The sequence below is a fragment of the Bombus impatiens genome, unplaced genomic scaffold (genome assembly GCF_000188095.3).
Source record: "Bombus impatiens unplaced genomic scaffold, BIMP_2.2 scf_0418, whole genome shotgun sequence".
NCBI lineage: Eukaryota > Metazoa > Arthropoda > Insecta > Hymenoptera > Apidae > Bombus > Bombus impatiens.
In genome coordinates this window covers 156,193-176,675 of record NT_176837.1, presented here as the reverse complement: position 1 = coordinate 176,675, position 20,483 = coordinate 156,193, and the positions used below count along the sequence as shown (strand labels likewise).

General features: G+C 37.6%; 2 protein-coding genes across 5 annotated transcripts in view; one reads left to right on the top strand and one right to left on the bottom strand.

The window, feature by feature from the left end:
• Positions 1-601: 601 nt before the first annotated feature.
• On the bottom strand, positions 602-19,454 carry LOC100744325 (transmembrane 7 superfamily member 3). 2 transcript variants are annotated; one of them, XM_024368337.2, is made up of 8 exons: positions 19,162-19,454; positions 6,644-6,982; positions 4,632-4,900; positions 3,413-3,584; positions 3,044-3,184; positions 2,444-2,593; positions 1,280-1,540; positions 602-945 (listed from the first exon to the last, which is right to left on the bottom strand). In XM_024368337.2, the coding sequence occupies exons 2-8, from the start codon at positions 6,927-6,929 to the stop codon at positions 836-838; spliced, it is 1,389 nt and encodes a 462-aa protein (XP_024224105.1). In that variant the 5' UTR covers positions 6,930-6,982; positions 19,162-19,454; the 3' UTR covers positions 602-835. The 2 variants fall into 2 exon arrangements, with proteins under 2 accessions (XP_024224105.1, XP_003490346.1); XM_003490298.4 differs by lacking the exon at positions 19,162-19,454 and adding an exon at positions 8,081-8,681.
• Positions 8,355-20,483, top strand: part of LOC100749056 (ankyrin repeat and SAM domain-containing protein 1A-like) — a 76,998-nt gene continuing 64,869 nt past the window's right edge. For 2 of the 3 annotated variants that reach the window (XM_012386762.3, XM_033321277.1), the window contains exon 1: positions 8,525-8,663. In XM_012386762.3, the coding sequence (XP_012242185.1) occupies positions 8,560-8,663 (104 nt within the window). In that variant the 5' untranslated portion in view covers positions 8,525-8,559. Of the gene's footprint in view, positions 8,483-8,524; positions 8,664-20,483 lie in introns of those variants that run through there. The other variant, XM_012386761.3, reaches the window with a different exon arrangement.

Here is a 20,483-nt window from a genome sequence, read left to right as displayed (position 1 = left end):
GATTCAATAAATGTTATTTCATTTTAATGACAACGCAAGTCATCTGCATTCGTTCAGTAACACCATAAACCTTCCACTGTTGTCCTTTGAACCTGATCCTTCCTAGTGTTTGTACTCTGAGTGTATGAATTATGTCTTAGAGATTGAAGATTTTAGAGAGCAATTTTAAAATTCAAAATTATATCATATTGCAAAAAATTGCTTTCCTATCTGCATTTTTATCGTTTCCTTGAACATTTTAAGAATAAAAGTTGCCACAATTATTCGTTATATCACGTGTTTTTAAATAAACTTCTGATTTCTGATAAATTTCTTTCTAAATTTCCGATAAATTTCTGAGTTGACTTCTGATAAAGCAAAACAATTGTTATTTATTTGTTATTTATTTAAATGCCATTCTTCGTCACTCGTAATAAATAACATTTTATTTATTAAGGGCTATAATAACATTTATTTGACAGATGAAGGAAACAAAGGGTGTAAGTGTTACTTCAGAACGTTCATTTTGTCTGATTGTTTAAGTATGTATTGTACGTCGTATTTACTCTTCAAAATAAATACATGGTTATATTGTTAATAAAACAAACACCAAGTATATTTATATAAACGTACTTATTATTATATGTTACTATTTAGTAATGATTATATCACATAAGCTACTAACAGTAAGTTACATTTCATTTAAATCACAATAACGCGATATAAAAATTCGTTTAAAATTTATTTCGTATATAAATTTTGTATATGGAACATTGCAAAGTTGATTGGCTTTGTTACATTATATATGTATATATATCTATGGCTATAAATCTAATTTTCGGCTTTTTTTAAATGTTCAGCGAAGTAATGGAGTTCTTTCCGCCAGATCTAGTACACCTAGTTTGCACCATTGCTTCCAGATGCGATATAGCACCAAACATGACCAGAATATGATCAGGGCTATATCTGAAACGGTAGCATATTGCTTGAAAAATTTCTATGAAATAACTACTATTTTCACTAATTTAAAGATCAGTTTTAATTATAGCTTATCTCAAATTTCTATTGATTGCTCAACATTTCTAAAAGAATATATAATATCGAGTGTGGCAAGTTGCAAATGGTTAACGATTAAAGCATAATATAATATATAAGTATACTTTTCAAAAGTTAACAAATACAAGTGATTATTTGCGATATTGATAATCGAAAGTGATATTGAGCAAACAATAGAATTTGAACAGAGTGTAATTACTCTCAAGTAATGAACAGTAAGGTATAAATATGTAAAACATGATACCATTAGCTTCAGATGGTGGTCGGACTGCGGCTGAATTGAAACCCTCGACGGTTATCCTTCTTATGATATTTATTACAATATATTTCAGAGCAGAACCAGTCCAATAATCAAATGGCAGGATTACCATGAAGGACGCGATTATGGAACACGTGATGACAAAGCCAAATTGAAATATTATAGTCATGATCAAACTCACGCTAAGGGCCAAGGTCATGAACAGCGACCAAAATATCCAGTCGTTTTGCAGAATTATAAACGAATCTGGAAAAGCATCGAAACGTAAACATCATTATATAACTCACCTATTTTTGCAAAAGTAGTTCACGAATCCCATTTCCAAACGCCTATCGCTATCGTTATTATATAGAAACACTTCGAAAGATAAAAAAAAACAAGACCTTTACCGTTGTAACCATATCTTCACGCTAATTACATACACCACGGAGAATGTAATCAAACTATGCCAAAGACGAACACGGTGAACAGAGAGAGGGTGACCAAGTCGATCATCTGTCGACAGGGTAAATCGGGACCGATGCTCCGTGCAGTTACGCATGCATAGACCGTGTAATCTAAATAGGTCCCGGAGCTAAATAAATACAAGGGACACAATTAGGTAAATGCGAATCTTTCAAGCTGGTTAGATCGGTTCGTGGGAGTTCGCGCAGGGAGTTGGTCTATGTGTGCGCTTTTCTCTACGTGATGATTTTTATCGTGTAAGTGTCTATGCGTGTGTATGCGATAGTGATGGAGGATGGTTATGGTGAGAAAGGTAGGAGGTAACGCGAATGCCCGCCACTGCTGCATAGGGGGATTCGGCAGACGAAGTTTCCACATGAGCGAACAACATTGATAAAAGCTACAGGGGGACTCTCTGACTATGCTTCATCCCTTCGCCAAACTCCAACTAACTTCGGGGGCGGTGAGCTCTCCCTTTCTCTCTCTCCCTCTCTCTCTCTCCATCTCTCTTTCTGCCTCTCACCCCCTTTTCTTTTCGCGTTACTCCTCTCGCCCGCTTTTAAGCCGGCGATTCATTATTTTCCTATAATTTACTACACTCCTTGTGATCTTTCCTCGAACGGCGTGCACGGATACGGCATTTATTTCCGGATACGTTTACCGGCCTTTCGTTTGGAAATGGATTTCCGGGAACCTCTTCCGTACCCGGGGACAGAAAGTAAGCGATACACGCGAAGAGGAAGCCCAGCGTCATGTTAAACATTATCCCGCTAAAGACAATTGGGAGGTACGACAGGCACACCAACCAGAATATCGTGAAACACAGGCCTATTCCCATGGCGATTAAAATATCCCCTGCAACAAACGGGATACGATCGTTACATATTAGATGAACTTGTTACATTTGGAAATTGATTATTGTAGAATGCAATTCTCTGTATCGCAGAATCGGATTGTGGACAAAGGAATTTCGTTACGTAAATTTAATAAGAGAAAAACCTTATACTTTCGTCATTTCTGACGGCGTATTATTTTTAGTTTTCCCTGCACTTAATCGACATAAAAATATAGTAGATGTGTAACTAATATTGTTTATAATCCTTGTACTTTTTATTGTCATCTTTTACTGAATTTTTTAAGATCTTTATTACTTTGTGAAGCGATGTATGTACAATTATTAACATGGTAGTTCTGCAAAGTTTTCATCAAACAAAAATAATAATATCATTTGTTTATCGTTGGAAAATAGAAAGCAGGAGTTCGAGGGAAAGTCGAATGATGTATTATGTTATTGTTAATACATACCTACTGCAGCGTAACCAATCACGGTTCCAGTGAAAAATACCGGCAGTGCCATATCGGCTTTAAGGTGATGGTGCCCGAAGCATATTGATAACAATCCGATGAAGAAACAGAAAGCGCAGACGATCTTGGAAAGTAAATTGGCTGGAAGAAAGCATCAAATATAATGATTATTTCTCGCGATACCAACAATAATTTTTATATGTGAAAAGCACAAAAGAAAACATGACAAGTTAAACGATTTTCTTCGTAAAACTACTATTTGATTAATTACAAAATACACCTTTTTAGGCACCAAGTGACATTAATATTAAAACATAGACTTATCATGTTTTATTCATGTGATTTTTGTATGCGTAATAAAATACGTACGTAAAACGTCACAGGAGGCCGGATCGATTGTGGGATGACAGGCGTATGAAAATGATGGCACGTAGGCCGCGGAATATTTCCCATAAGTAGCCAGTGCGACGTAAACGGAGCCAACTCCGGTGTACGCGCTGAACACTCGCCTTATCGGAGAGGAAATCACCGGATTCGCTACCTATTGGACAAAATTTTTTTCACATTAAAATTGTAAGCCTCGATTTACATGCATTCATTTGATATCTGAAAATGTTTGAATATATTACGCGAGTGCACGTTTGATTAATTATGTACATGAAATTGTTATCAATAATAATAATTTAATATCATGTTTCATTGTTACTTTTGGCATACAATGTTGGATTAATCAACTAATTAATGATTAATCAAAAGTATACTTTATTTGTAAGTGTAATTACAATAGTATTATAATAAAATTGTATAATTCTGTTTAACGATTTAATAAAACTATTTTAAACCTTTAATTGTACTTCGTCCTTTAAATCGACTAACTTTTGCATACATGTTTTGCGTGGATAGTTAAAGTAATTGTTAAAAATTAAAGTGTTCAGTTAATCAAAACGAATACCGTTCATCGAAGGAAAAATTATTTTTCTTCCTAATCTAGTATTCAAGATGGCAGTTATTTACAATTCGACCAGTGGAATAAACATGTTTTCGAAGGTTTGAAAGTAAATTTCGCTCAAACATATTACAGCAACCGAATGAATTAATCGGATCGTTAAATTGACAGTTGGGCATGAATTTTTGCTGTTGCTGTGTCGTTAATCATAAAAAAGTCCAGATTCTTCTTGCACATAATTTTTATGCAGTTAACCGTCATTATCCTCTTAGAAGAAAAGTACATCACTAAACTTTTCTCTATGAATAAATTAAAGAATGAATAAAAAGGAAACATTGAAAAAATAAGAATCAAAAAGAGATTTCTGAAAACTAACTTTCATATGTAAGTCATAAAAATTTTGGCAATAAATAAACCCTTGACACCACTGATAATATCGAATATGCTACATAGAATTAATTTCCAATCTGATTGCAACTTAAACATAATTTATTCCTGATTAAATATTATTTATTCCATCGATACAATATAACCAAACCCTAGAATCAAATTGGACAACACTTCCATATTTGCAGTTTCAGAAATATATGCAATATAATAAATAAATCACTGAATAGGAGTTGAAAATCTTCCAGTAAGTACCTTTACTCCGTTTTCCTTAATATCCGTAACAGTCAGCATGCTTGTGATAGCCGTAAAATAACTATTGATACTGAAGTCCTGCTCATTCAAGAATATCTGATACATCTCGACTTCCACAGGGTTTTTTTCGCAAGTGAGCTTTGCGCTGTCGTTCAACGGTACCGAGGCGGGTTGCACGTCGACGATCACCATCGTGTCGAGTGTCTGCACGCTCGCGTACGGCGCGATCTCTGTATTGAATTCCATGTTGCATCCACCCGGTATGGGTGCTGCGGAGAGAACAATGAACTGATGGACAGGATTGATCGTTCTTTGCAATGGGAAATTTATTATCGAACCCGCTTCGTGTCTGTATACGAAACGGAACAGACGACGATATACAGGCTGGGCCGTTAACTATTATCACTTTAGAGGTCGCGATTGCAGGAAATACGTTCCACCAACTTTAGATCATGCCATATCAGATAGTTGGAGTTGTTAGAAATGGTGTTCAAAATGTTTTAAGTGTGGGAAAAATCGGTGCATCTGGTTTTAACGATTCTAATTACATCTTTTAATTTTTGTGTATGTAAAGTCTATGAAGATAAATATGTTTTATATTCATATATTTAATATATTAATTTTCCTTAGATGCCACTTAATTTTACTAAAGTATTTTATCTTCGATATGCGAAGAAACATTATTTCTATTAATATGTACTATGTTATTTGTAGTATCTGGGTCTCGCATATAATTTTCAATTCATGTGGAGGTGTTAAGGAGGAACAATGATTACACAGGTGTTCTCACATGTTATAATCCGATCTTTTTTAATAAGGTGAATATCATTTCATCATATTATGCAAGTAAACCTATAGGAATTTCATGAGAGAAATTTCTTTATACATTGGCTACGAGAAAAATATATCAGATAATAAAATTAGGATAAATTTCACAGCCCGTATAATATTAAATGCTGAAACATGAAAATATCACAAAGTAGTCAATAATTAATAAAAAGAAAATGCCAAATTGGAATCTACTTAATACAACTGTACTACATAGGATATCAAGTACATCAGGATAAAATAACGCAAGGTGTGAGGGTCGCTTTTATCGAATACGTTCCTTTCTTTGTGGCGTGATACTCTATAGACGAGTACGAGGACTAAGGAGTGTAGAGTCATTGAAAGCCATTTTTAATCTCTTTGTATCGCACCAGTGTGGTGCACGTACTGATGATGTGCGAATTGTGAACACTCGCGAAGAAAATAATGGGTATGATGCTAACAATAAGGATCATAGGACATCGACAGGTCGCTATTTTGACAAGAGCAGATTTTTAAGTATATTTACATGGAATTCGGAATTATAAATATAACATACAAGGATTAACAAATGTTATTATTTGGATATTTTGTAAAATAGGATTAATAATCAGGCATGCAGCGAGAGTATAAAAGAATTTTAAAGCAGAATTGACGTTTCTTTTGAAAAAAGTCTTTATTAATGAATATTGAAATTTTTCTTCCTTTAATTTGTTGAATTAATTTTTAATATTTTATACAAATATTTTTAGGTAAAGGTGTTTTAATGTTATGACAATAGCAAATTGGTCACCCTGTATATCGTTTTATATTGCTCGAAACGTCGAGTTTACAGTGTTATATCTGAACCAGTAGTTTATAACATGATCCCTACTATGTATTATCGATTCTCGTTCAGTTCTATGTTATAAATGTATATTAGGTTGTACCAAAAGTTTATTTCGTTTTATAAGGAAATAATTGACGCACGATATTTTTAATTTTGTGTAATTTTATTGAATTATATATGACCCATTTTGTTTTACTACTATATCTATTATTTCCTTATAAAACGAAAGAAACTTTTGGAACTACCTAATACTTGAAATTTGATTTGCGTAACAATGAATATTACGTATGTTAAGCTTTAAAGATTTGTAATATAGGGAACAATAGAACAATAGTTCTTATCGACAAGTTTATGCGTTACAAGCGATGGTACTCACCTTTATTGTGGTAAGCAACAACAGCGAGTAGACCATTAACGTCGTGGACATTATCGTTTTTCACGAATAGTTGCGTTACTATGTTCTTGGTTAGCCTAGAGAAAAGGCCAATGTTTGATCCAAATACGCTTTTGTTTGAAATTTTATTAAGATAATCTTTATCATAAGACAGCGTGACATTGTGTTGGTAGGTATGAATTTGAAAGATAATGAAAGAAGCGTCGGAGGAAATGTTGGTTATATTAAATGTTGCATTGCTACTGGCTTTGATAGATACTTGTCTCATGTATGGCACAGAATCATGAAGATTAGTTAAATTCACCTGTAACACACTTCCATCTGTAAAATGTATCATACATTATATTTACATTTCTTCACTAGTTCTTCGTAGCAATGATTTGTTATGTTACGTTGAAACAATTCTATAGAATCCTATTTCCAAGAGAAACAAATTATAATATTATTCTGATTTAGGTTTTGTTTCTACATATGATGAATAGAAGCTCATTTCTCTAGCAATAGTTTTGATATTCTTACGTGTTTTGCTTATATCAGATAGCAATTGGGATGACAAAAACTTTTGTGTATATCTATTAGTGAAATTAGTACAATATCATATAAATGCTAAACAAGCTTGTTGGTCATATCGATATATATATATGTATGTGTGTGTGTATGTGTGTTTGATTATTAAGCAAATGTTTTTTCAAAAACTATAATGGTTTGATTATCTCTAAGTATAACTGTATTTATCACTTTCTAAACATAAGTATACTTAGTTTCTTATCGCATTGTATTGATGAAAGATGATAAATATATCTAAAATATTCAGCTACATTTAAAAATAAACATGATAGTATAAAAATTAGAGTAAATGTATGCAAAAAGTATCTCCAAGTAAAAATACTTTTATTAAAATCTCACTTTCATTCTTCTTTCTTACTTCAACTCTTTTATCTTATCTTACATTTACAATTTCTATTCTTTTATTTGTATATACTATTATTCACATATTGTTCTATCTTATTGTTCTATTTAAATAATTTTACACGATAAATAGAAAGTACAATTAAAAAACAATCTTTAACAACTTAATCTATACACACAACATACTTTTTAACTAACTTAACTTATTCCATTATAGTTTCGTATCTCCCCCCGACAACAAAAAATTTAATATTCCAGATAAGTATTATTAATAACCCCGTATTTACATCAACATAAAAGGTTATGCTGTACGAAAACAATCTAAAATTCCTTTATCTCTAAATGTCCTGTTTACCGAGGAATATAAACACGATCGACGAAATTAATTCGTTTCATGTTTGAAATCGTTTTAACAGCGTTTAACGATGAAAGTTTTCAGCCAGCTGAAGAATTACGTACGAAAAAGATCATCAAGACGCGCTATTGTACTTTGAGGTTATGTGTGCTTACCAGTGAGAGATAGTGTATCTGATGGTTTTTCCCTAGCTAAGCTGCCAATGGTGAGTAACAGAAAGATTAACAGCTCTCCGACAAAAGTGCGGTTCATGTCGATCAGAGTTACGAGCCGCGTGACACACTTATTCGATTAAATTGCCGCAAAGCCGAGTCGGCGTGAAGCCACGGAAAATCAGTACGGCGCAACAGCTGGTACTTGACAGTCGGCTACATGCCTGAGCACGGTATACTTCGAGTCTCGGCTACCGTCGTTCTATCTTGCTCTCGAATAGCCAATCATAGTCTGCCCGAGTACTCTCTTCTCTCTCGCGCTACCGTGTGTCGCGGTTATTTCGCGAAGTGACCGCAAGGTGGCGACGCAGTCGGCCCAAGATGGCCACGCTGGATCAATGAAACGCGAGTAATCATAGTAAAAACAGAAATTGACAAGTGTGCAAGTGAACACCAGACTTTGATTACAGTGTAAATGGACCATGGGGAAGGACCAGGAGCTGCTGGAGGCAGCGAGAAGCGGAAATGTCACCGTGGTCGAGAAGATTTTGGGTCAACGAGCGAAGAGGAGTGGTCCACTGGCAAGGTGGGTGTCACCGTACCAGACTTTGCTTTTCCTTGCTTCTTTTCCCGTTTATGCATTCTATAACGTGTTTTACGCGATACCTTTGATTTCGTATACACCGTATTGCCCCAATTATATGAAAAATTGCCCCGATGTCTGTCAATTCATCGAGAGATTAGTGTTACGTGTCCACGTTCTTTTCGAATTGCAGCTACTGATCATTCGTGCTTCGATGATGAAGTGTTTATACGGTATTGACTGTACATCCGATTGTTTCCTTTCATCTGATCCTTCGAGCACTTCCGTGTTTGCTCAATTAATTGAGTACAGATAACTGTGTTTTTGGCATAAACGGATGTGGACGAGTCATTACTCGTACCGGTACCTGCGTTAAATTACCTACGCTCGATTGATCGCTGCATTTTTCCAATTAATTCCGACAGTTTGCCAGAGAGAAACTCGTGGAGCGTGTCCCGCCGTTTGTACCGTTAATACCGGGAATCTGTTCCGTTCGATAGTTTTCATATTAATTAAGCGAACGAACCTTATTGCAACCAACGGTGCTGTATTGTTATTATTATCTTTTTCCCCTTCCTCTTTTTTCATTTTTTTTAACATTGTAATTATCCTCTACACGTCTTTCACCGATAGTGTGATATATTTTTAATAGACGACCAATTTCGTGTCTCATGGTCCGTAATTGGAATCACTGTGCGTGTTTTATAAAAACTGCAATAGCCGTCGTTCGAATACGAATTCCCGTATCCTCCGGGCTACCTTTTTACCGCGCAACGCTTAATAATCCAGCATTTTCCCTATAACATATTATACAATCGCCGCGTGGAACTAAACGCGGGCATCATAATTTTACCGAGCGTAATCAGTTTTGCTCTGAATATCTGTAGAGTAGAATAATGCTCCCGTATGCGCGTGTTACCCACGTTATTGTCCAGTGATTATTCATGATTTCACCGTGACCATGAATCACCCTGCCGACGCGTTTGCTGTGTGTACGACGATACATGCCAAGATGCGTTACGATATGGACGCACAACCCTGAGTTCACTATCAATTATTAAAATTCGTATCGAACGTTTTAGCGGCTAGATACGCAATTCCTTTAACGTTCCATTTAAGGAGAGCTTGTTGTTACTTTACGCGGTAACAGTTAATTAAATTAACGAGTTAAAACCGACGAGAAAACGAAAGATCGATCTGTGCTTCTGAGTCTGGAAGTACGTGACTACGTTTCCTCGCGACTTATCGGATCCTGCTACTTTCTATTTATGGGAGCAGATAAACAGGCTTATTTGGGTACTCATTTATTTTCAAGGGTCAATGATAACCTCGTCGCGATAGATCGGTGAAGATGGCGCGACTGAGCTCGAATATTTTTGTCCTTATTCTGTGATGTCTAAGGAAATAACCTTTGTGAACCTTGCTCCGTGGTTGCGTTAATTGGATTTAGAAATTAATAGGGGATATACTGAAAAAGCAACATGGAAAACTGCTTTTCTAATATTAGACAGTTATGTTAGATAAATATTCGAAAAAACAATCTGTGCAGTCGACAGTAGATAAAATAAAGCAAAAAAGAGCTTATATTAGATAAACAAGTACAGATAATGGTATATATGGTATATATGTGTTTGTGAAGGAATGTGAACGTTTAAAAAATTAATAATTTGAACTAGTAATATTATTTTGAATTATATTTCTGTAAATAGAACAGGTTGTAATATATTATATCAAATATATAATTCTATTTACACAAAATTTCCTAAACTCAAATAAATTTAATTTCTTTTATTATCGGTTTTGAAAAATATATATACGATTTTTCTACAATATAACGTTGGCAAGCATTTCTCTAAGAGACTAATGCGTTCCATGTACGTAATAACTGCTGCACGAGAACAGTGAGTCCCATGTTCATCTCGTTTCAGTGTAAAAAACAGTCGGTCTAATAACTTAGTCATCCTTCCTAGTTAGTCTGTCTCGGCTTAAAAAACCGGCAACTAAATAACCGTGCACGTGCTCGTAACTGCTAACAAACCAGTTCCACGTAACTCGCGAATTAATTCACCCAGGAATGTAATCGACTCGCTCGACAAATCACTGTCAACTTCTCTAATCGCGAGCTCTCCGTACTCAATCGAATTTGGAATCGTAATAGATTCCTTTGCCCGACCCGATACCCGATCGACGGGTCGAAGCAGATCAATGAGTAGGGGGCGCGATTAATCGAAACGATCGGTCGGCGCGGCGGTCTGTATTGACCCAGTGCCGCGAACTTCTCGACAAAGACGACTTTGTCGATGCTTCTCGCGCACGCTTTCATTAATTAAGTCACGTTGGCTACGGGACGAGAGAAACCACCGTTTGTTTTCGAGAGGTCTCTGCCGCGTGCTCCTGTAGAAGCAGGCGTGCGTGTTTCGAGTGCATTCACGCATTTTAACACCGATTGTCACGGAGCAAAAACCTTCCGGGGCGAAAGAGAAAGAGAAGGGTGTCGGTTCAGAGAGGGGATAGAGTGGAAAGGAATAGAAGGGAAGAAGCACTTCTCCCACTCTTTTTCTCTACGAGAGAAGACGCGGCGAATCGGGCGAGAAAAAGACAGAATGTCGGGATCAAGCTCAGAGTCCTAAATGTATCACGACGAAAGCGCTTCTCGGCTCCTCTTCTAACAAATTGCCCCTTTTGCTCGTCACCAGTCGCAGTCGTGCAACTTGTCCATAACTACAAAGCTCGCCCACGGCAACTTTCTCTACCAAAGCTCTTTACCCTTTCTCTCCTATAGTTTCTGTTCTCCTGCTTCATTTCGCCTCTCTTGTCTTCTTTTATCTTTTGTTCCCTCTCTGACGCTTCAAGAGATCACAGGAAAGCAATATAAAACGCGCTTGTGCATCCCGCGCGCGCGCTACTCCGCGATACCAGCGACACTCACGGGACAAACGAGAAACATTTTGCGATGCTAATCGTACCATTTATAGTGTACCGGTGCCCGCGAATGTGTTTATCTTTTGTTTGCACGGCGTGTTGGCTTTGGGTCGGGCAATAATTTTAATCACGGCCCCCGGAGGCCATGGGAAGGGCTTCCCTTCGATAGAAACATCGCCTTCGGCGACTTGGTCTCCCGCGAACCAGAACTTTTAACGTCATCGCCCGGCCGCGATAACTTCGCTTCTCTTTGATGTCTCTTGGGCACACCGTTGGCCCGCCTCGGAATCCCTGCCACCGAGAAACTTGCTTTTCAATTTATGACCGTGGATCTGATAAAGCCCCTTCGACGATTTCAAGGTAATAAAGATTTCAACGGTCTTGTTTTCATTTATTTCATCCCCAGGATGAATGTTAAGGCATTGAATTTAGGTTGAATTTTTAGCCATGCGTTTATGCTTCAAAAAACTCGTGCAATATAAAATATGAAAAATTTACATTCAAACGATATTGTGTCTTTGTCATGAGATTAACTTACTGAAATGTGATCTTTGAAAATCACCAATCAATCGAGGTTATTTTATTAAAATGTACTGAAACTCTATTTTCCAACTTTCCAACCTTCGAAAATTCCACTTCAAACTAATATCCATGTTATCTATTCTCTCTCTCTCTCTCTCGACTCACCATATAGGTCAATTTCTCAATTTTCTTGTACGTCGAACCTTGTAACCAGGTTATCCACGTCACGACATAAGGGCGGTTAATTCAAATTCGTCTAAGATCGTCTAAGATCTTCGTCTCTATTCATATCAGATTCGTTGTTGTCTTTCTAAAATCGTATCAAATTTTCGAATTACTGAAGAGAGAGTACTCGATTCTGTTACACTCGACCGATATCGTTGTAATGTTTTGTTCGTTCTCCACTCCTCCGGAAGGAGGAATCGGTGCGTTAAACGATCGACGAGGGGATAATTAGTCGACAGACAAGGCAGTCTCTCGCGACGAGGATATCTCCCTTGTATATTCGTTCCTATCATGGATCGATGGACGATCCTCCCTTTAAGAGACAGAGAAAGATATATAGAGAGACAGAGATCTACCGTTTTTCCCTTGAGGGGTGCGAAACTGCATAAAGTGCAAGTAGAAGAGAGTTTCCCCTCCCCGCTCTTTTTCTCTCACCTTTCCGAAGTGACACTTGGAGTGTTTGCGAGGAAGGACCTTTTCGCGACATCAGCACGTATCGTGGCCCCTCTTCCACATCGGAGGAATTTATCGATTGACGCTCTAACAGCCCTCGCGTGTCTTCACCCTCGCTACATTTTGGCCCCTGTGTCTACTGTTTCTCTCTTTATCGTCTGGCTTCTCTTCTTATTTCCTCTTCTGTGTCACATATGTACGGGCATTCCCTTTTACATTATTGCACCCTCGTTGTCTTGTCCATTGAATTCTTTTGTAATTCTCATTTCTTTTTCCTTAGTTTGGTGCGATCTATTTTTTTGCACTCGGTGTTCTTTTTCTTTATTATCGTGTCTCTTTGAAATTTTATTCTATGATACCTTCTTTGTGAAAGAATTTCTTTCTTTCTTTCTTATTTTATGATTTTTGTCAAGTGCCTTCTTTTCCTTTTTTCATTTCTTCTGTTCGTATATTTATTCTTTTTCTTTTTAGTTCGTACTTTTCGTTCATGTTTCAATCAGCCTCGGTCGATTCCCCCAGACTTCCTCCTCTGTACTCTCTTCTTCCGACTTGAAGGCGCGTTCACAGTCCCATCCGTGGAACCGAAAGGTAATAGAACTTCACTTATCCCTTGATATTACTCGGTCTCTGATTGTCGATTAGCGGGGAAAACTGCATAATTCAATGATATAGACCGCTCTTTCGTTTTAGCTGTTACTGTTCTTATTCATTAATTTTTTATAATCCCAGTTAATACAATCGTAATGATCCTATTATTAGTGCCTATCAATATTTTTTAAAAATAAGTTTACATTAGAAAAATTATCCTAATATCTTTTGTTTCTGATATCCTAAAATATTATTTACATTTTTTATGATAGCATTTTGCATTTTCAATCGCGTAACAATTAACCTGTCCTTGATAATAATAAATAAATGTTGCTGGTCCAAGACAATATGAATTGATTTTGCGATAGAGATAAATTAAAAAACTATGAAATAAAATTTCTGCTTAAAAATTCAATTGGTACATTTCGTTACTTATTTATGTTACATGAAACGTGTTTGTCTTATGAATGAAAAAAGATTGTCGAATGATAAAATTATATCTCGACAAAAGTTATTTTAATGTTTGACATGTATTGTATGTTACATTCCTACGCTACAAATTCTGCTCGCTTTGCATCTAAATACAATGGAAGTCTCGAGGGACATTCATAAGGTCGTGGTTTATTGTAAGTCAAGTGCGCATCTCAACGTATATTCAAACTCGACTTTCTTGGAAACAAAGACCGCGCATAGAAAAATATTATTTCACGTTACGTACACTTGCTGCGGAATCATCTTTTCAATTGTAGGACTTATTATGCAATTGTGATATCCCGTATTTCACATTTTGTCATTTCGCATTGTGAGAATGAGACGTTAACAAACAGAAAAAAGAAAAGAATGACTAGAAGAATGGGGACATTTACCACTACGGATATTGAATAAATTACAAAATGAGTTAAACATTTAAACATTCAACTGAAAGCAAATCTCTGCTACAATACGATACCCTACTGCAATCATGAAACTTTAAATCGTTTATCTTCAATATTCTTCCTAGTACAGGTCATCTAGTTCCAACTGCAGTGACCACTTAAGCTTCGTTAACACTGTGACGATCAATGATGCGACACTAGCGCCGCATGAGTGCTAACTACATATTAGCACACAGTATACACATTTACTTATCCATTTATGCACTTTTTCATTTTCACCTTTACACTGATCAAATATTCATAGTTACCCATATTTCCTACAGACATAAGAATCACTTCGTTAATCATTTTGTTAACTTTTGACGTCAATGTGAATATCGCGTTAACGCGATATTAGCGTTTGTTAGCCATTGTTCCACGTTAGTAACTCATACACACAGACTTATCAGCACCCTTTTCCAACCTTTCTATAACGATTATAAATAGCTTAATATATAATTGGTGTGCTAAAGATCTTCGGCTAAAAATAACTATAGCAATCTGTCAGAAAATAATTTGATGCCAAGAAGGTCCACAGTCTAGTCTATGGGATTCCCACGTCCTTCGATCGGCATTTACGATTCTCCGACACGTGTTCCATTTGTCTGGGGTCGCCGGGCAAAAACGTCCACTACAATTATCCCAGGAAACGGGCCATTTTTGTCGTTGATCGTTCGGCGTCTTGATTAAAACCGGCAAGAAATTGCCATTATAGATGCTTGACAGACGGTGCAACGGTGCTTTCATTCGAGGTTCCGCACTCCCCTGCTACCTATCTGTATCTTTCATGTCCCCTCGTTGTCCAATTCGTAATGTTCATAGACGTCGAGGGCACTGGGCGATGTCCTTTTTGCAGACAATCTTCAGGGTTTAATTAAGGAACTTGGGCAAGCGGATAAACTCGATGAATGGGGCAAGCGAGTCGGCGTCGAGGGTGCGACAGACGAGGAAGAACGGAGTTGGTGGCTCGCTGAAGCAACTAGAGAGAGTTCGAGAAAGAGAGAAGGGGCTGGCTAAAAGAAAGGAAGAGTCAAACGTTCCCGGCTGGTCTAACATGAGAGAGACACGGGAAGACGAGCGTGGCCATTCCGACAGTGCTTGCGTATACATTTGTATAGGGTGTTTCTAAAGCTAGATGTTATTTAAGCTTAGAATAGTAAGGATCTAAGATTCGTTTCTCTAAGCGAATTATCTTTAATAGTTTGCGCTTAAATTTAATTTCATTCTTCGTAGTTATTATATTTTGAAAGCTCATGGTATACATGGTATGTAAGAAAATATGTAAGCACCGTGTCTAGTAACGAGCAAATTTCTACGCAAAAGCTTCGCAAAGCATTAGGTAATTATAATTTATTCGAAGCAACCTACGTCCTACAATTTATTCGATTGCCTAATGCACATTATTCTTTACTGTGATAGAAGAGATTCAACAACAAACTGTTCGTAGCAATCAATATTTGATAATCTAATCTGATCAATATGACTTCTGTATGGCTCATTTAATTGTTTATTTAGATTTTTATTGAAATTTCATAAAAATGGCAACAGTTAATTCCATACATTATAAATCGCTCGTCTTTATGTCTCTTTGACATCAAGAAATCTCAGAAAGAACAAAAGTTATTTCTTTCATCATTCTTATTCACTTTATGCCGGCCGCTACAACTGAAACGTCCTCTACCATGTACACGCACGCTGATGTATACACATGAGTACAAACTACGGCTGAGTTGGTATTCCGGCGTGCATACACACGCGTTCGTCGGGGTTACGTCGTTTCTCCGTGTGTACTCGGCTTGAAGAGAGCCGGCTACCACCCCCGTCCCGTTGTTAGGGCGCGGAAAATAAATACGCGCGGCTCTGTCCGCAGAAGAGAGCGAGAAAGGCGCAAGCGAGAGGACTCAGTCGTCGGCGGTAGCGGAGGCGGACACGGGGACAGAGAGGAGAGGAGGGGAAGGGGGAGGGGTGAGAAACGGACGGAATGAAAAAGGGGGTGGCAAGAAAGAAAGAGGGAAATTCAACACGTGCCGTCCTCCTCTCTGCGTTAGCTCTTTCCTATTCTTCTGGTTCGGCCAAAAGCTCCTCGAACTTCCAAGCGTTGCGAGGCGCACTCGCGTAACCCTTGAGTGTTCGTTTCTTTTTCTTGCCGCCCCACCGGAATCCTGGTGGCCACCCCCGCTACTTGACTCTCTCGGTTTTGCTTGCGAGTCGTCAGAACAAACGAGTCCCGACTCTGACTCTGTCGAGAGCGAGTTTGCGTTGGGCAAAATCGACAGTTTCTCTCGTTTTTGATCTTTAGATACAATGGATTAGAGACCTCTCGTCGAGTGGCGGGTAAGCTGCCTGCCCTTGCCGAGTGGCGAATGCCTTGAACGATCCTCCTATGAACATAAGCGTCGCGTGCCGATGATTTAAAGTGCCGCTATCCCGAAAGCTTAATGACGTCTCGCTGCTTAATGACGACCACGACGACGACGGCGGCGGCCAAGAGGCTGCCTTTGATCTGCCCCGCGCGCCTCCGCAGAGAAAAGGCCTTCGGCCCGCGGTAATTGTTTTGGGTAAACTGAATGCGATGCTTTGATCCAGCCTCGGCGACGTAAGCGTCGATTCAGAACGCGCGTCCCTGTTAATGAGGCAAATCCAACTGGAAGTTTTCCTGCGATGCCTTGTCGCAGGGAATCGGAATGAAATTGTTCGGAGGCGAGGAAAACGATGACAATAATGACCGGTTCTTTTGTTTTTGTCGCTGCTCTGTCTTGTTCAGGTTGAATATCGTTTAATCATGAACTGGTATCGTTGGATCATGGGTAACGACAGCAGACTGTATTGGATTTCGATCACGTTACGTTCAATTTAACCGTGCTTATTCCTGATTTGAATTCTATATCTGATATAAATATCATTAATGATTTGTGCAAAATATAGAATATACCAATGTGAATATATACAAATATTGATAGCTGTTGTTAATAGCTGATAAAACTAGTTGGCGATTGTTATCCTATTTTTGATTTTTAATTGTATTCTGTAACTATGTTGAACTATATGTATACACGTGAATTTAGGGTCGGGAACAGATTAAATGAGATAGGCAGATTAAGCACACATTAAAATGTTATTCATCAGTTCCAGTTTACTCCGTTTTTTGCGTATTAAGGAATTCATATATTAAGGTTACTTTTTGGGAATCTTTATTCTGGTTAGAGGTTATGTCCTTAAGACAGTATCGTACTTTTGTTTGTTCTTACTACTGTAATTGAAAGATCTCTTATCTTCTGCGCCTTGTCACAGATTTCAATCATCGCATTAAAAAGGAAAAGAAGCTTTCTATCATTATGTAATCCCAGATAGAAGTATAAGATAAGAAATAGAGTATACGTACGTATCTATTCAGAACCGTTACTTCTCTTCTATCTCAAATAAAAATAAATTCTATATCTAAATCTAATTCTATATTTATTAAACTTGTTCGTATTTCAATTTTATCTACATTCAATCCGTTTTTTTTATCCATCTATAATATTCAAAATATACGAAATTGAAATTAATAGGTACATTTTTCAAGTACTTTTACACCACTGATTTTAATATTTTTTTTTTGAATATATGTAACTGTTTGCACCGCCTAGAGTAAAATCGTCACCGGTGACGGCTGTTTTCGCGCATTTATTCGTGCAATTTTTATCGTGTTGTAAACACGCCTGTTGACGTTCTATCGCTTCGATAAACATCGCTGAGCTTACTGAATATTTGCGAAGGACAATTTCCAACAAACCCTCGATATCGGTTTACATCGCTCGCTAAGAACCGTTATTAGCCATTGTTTATTGTTACAACACTCGGCTTTTGCTCTGATTTGCAAATCAGATAATCAGTTCATCGAAAGTTTAACCGAACCGCTTAACCTCCGTTCGGCAGAGACCGAATCATTATCACCACGAGCATCGACTATTTCATTTTATAACGATAAAGCGAATAACTGACAGAAAAGACTTTTCAACTGTATGGAATATATGAAATTTAAAAGTATATAAAACGCATAATACATTCGTAAAAGATTTTTGCAAGCGTTCGAATATTTTCGTACGAGCTACTGTAAATGTAATTGACCTAGAATTAACCGAGTCTTTGTCATCTGAGTTTTAATTCGTTTGTCCAATTTATAAGGTCGTTGAATTATTTGGAATATAAACTAGAAGCTGAAAAATCGTCGGAAGTTATGTTCATTGTTGAATGGATATTACGTAACGTGATTCTCAATTTTATTCGTGTTTTATTTGTACGGCAAAAACGTCATTTAATATCGATAGTGACGTAGAGAGGTTCTAATATCGATACAAGAGTTATGTGTGCGACAGTTCGAAGGACGAGGGTAAACATACATATTTTTACGAGTCTATCTTCATATCGGAATTGCACGAGAACTGAGCAAATACGGTTGCTCGCGTTTATGATGTGTATTAATCGAGCTAGATAAATATTGCGTTCCCTTACGTTGTCTTTCCGTAGCGCTGATTCTCTCGAAATCCCACAAATAGTATATTTTTCAACGTTTGCTGAAATCCATTGATTTGATTTTATTTATATATATTTTTTGAAAATAATGCTGCGAGGTTGTTTAGTTAATGGGTAAACATTTTTTAGAGTTATCTACCTGATTATTAACTGCGTAAAAAATATAGAATTATCAGTACTATTAACAGATTGTATATGTATCTGTCAAATCTCAACCGTGATCCACGTAGCGTTAATTAATACCTTAGATACTTATTAGAAATTTAACATCAAGATTTCCTAATACTCAATGAAAAATAATTTCATACATGTAAAATTTATAATACCGTAATACTTAAAACCGTAATAATTAAAATACTTACAAAAAGTAGCAAATACTATGCTCAAGCTACAAATGCTCTAAGATCATTCGTATTTAGAAACATACGTATAACAACTTCCAAGCTGTCACTGACAACTGTCACTGTCTCGCGAATCCCTCCGGACACGAAAAAAAGTCAGAGATCAAACGACAATGAACAATTCTTCCCTTTCTTATCCCGATCGCCGTTTTGCGGCTGGTCTCGTCACAACCGTTCATCCAATCCGGCCAATTCGATCGGCTTTGATCGTGCGGCTCTCATCGCTTCGAAGGGGGCGCGGTGACTGAATGATCAAGCCTGTAGCGGCGCTAATCAAATCCACTTAAGAGAAGAGAACACGGGATAACGAGAAACTGCTCGACTATCTTCTTCTCGCGATCGTACCATGCTAACAACAAAGAATCAGCGATCCAGAAAAGTGAACGCAGGGAAGAAAAGTGCGAAAAAGAAGGTGTCGCACTGGTCCCAAGGGGATCCAAAGACGCGTTTACATTGTGTTTGCGCCAGGGCAGAACGTGGCGGACGTTTATCTCACCACGAACGCAACAAAGGCCAGTAATGAGAACATGTGTTGGATGCAGGAAGCTTCATTAGCGAACCTGTTCCTGTCCGCGAGGCCCATTGTGCGACCTAACTCTGTCTGCGCTCTGCGATACGGTGACTCGTTGGCGCGGAGTGCTCGATTCTTTGCCTCTGCGAGCTCGTATCGCCGCCGGGTATTAGTTACCGGCAGTAAACATGAATTCCTAATTGCGGAAATGGGTCCCGGCCGCTGCTCGATGATCGTTATCCTGGCGCTTGCCACCGTACCCTGACAATCGGGGTTGCTTCGAACAGTCGCGCCAAATAACGCAATATCGAGACTTGTTTTCGGATAACGTCCCCCGAGAGGCTCGTATAGTGTTGTTAGTGTTGTTAAATTTCGGTGGGGATTCTGGGATAAAAGAGTTTCTAGGTTAGATCTTGGATGTCAGCCTGGTTCCTATGTCAGTCTGCTGGGACTTAGAGATTTCACTGAGACTTTGGTATTTGTAATGTGATGTCTTGTGAGAGGATTTGTGAGGTAGAATTAGAATAATGTGGTAGCACGCGAGTTGCTTTTCAGGATAACTGGTGAACTATCGACGACGAGTTTTAAGGAATAGAGTGATAAATTATGGTGTTTATGTTGTTATTGTGACAATCTTTTGTGATAATAGGTGTCCGAAAAGTTTTGAGATACTTAAGTTAGCTTCAACAAGAGGTCTAGTGCGTGGTGTGTGATTGATGAATTTTGAGGCACATTTATTTTTTAGATCAAAATTTTATATGAGGAGACATTT

What these genes read in the sequence shown, in the direction of transcription:
- LOC100744325 (XM_003490298.4), bottom strand. Translation starts at nt 8,177, where the DNA reads ATGAACCGCACTTTTGTCGGAGAGCTGTTAATCTTTCTGTTACTCACC. An exon ending in AGATACACTATCTCTCACTG is followed by an intron (nt 6,983 to 8,080) that starts GTAAGCACACAT and finishes TACATTTTACAG; the next exon opens with ATGGAAGTGTGTTACAGGTG. An exon ending in GGCCTCCTGTGACGTTTTAC is followed by an intron (nt 3,185 to 3,412) that starts GTACGTATTTTA and finishes GCTTTCTTCCAG; the next exon opens with CCAATTTACTTTCCAAGATC.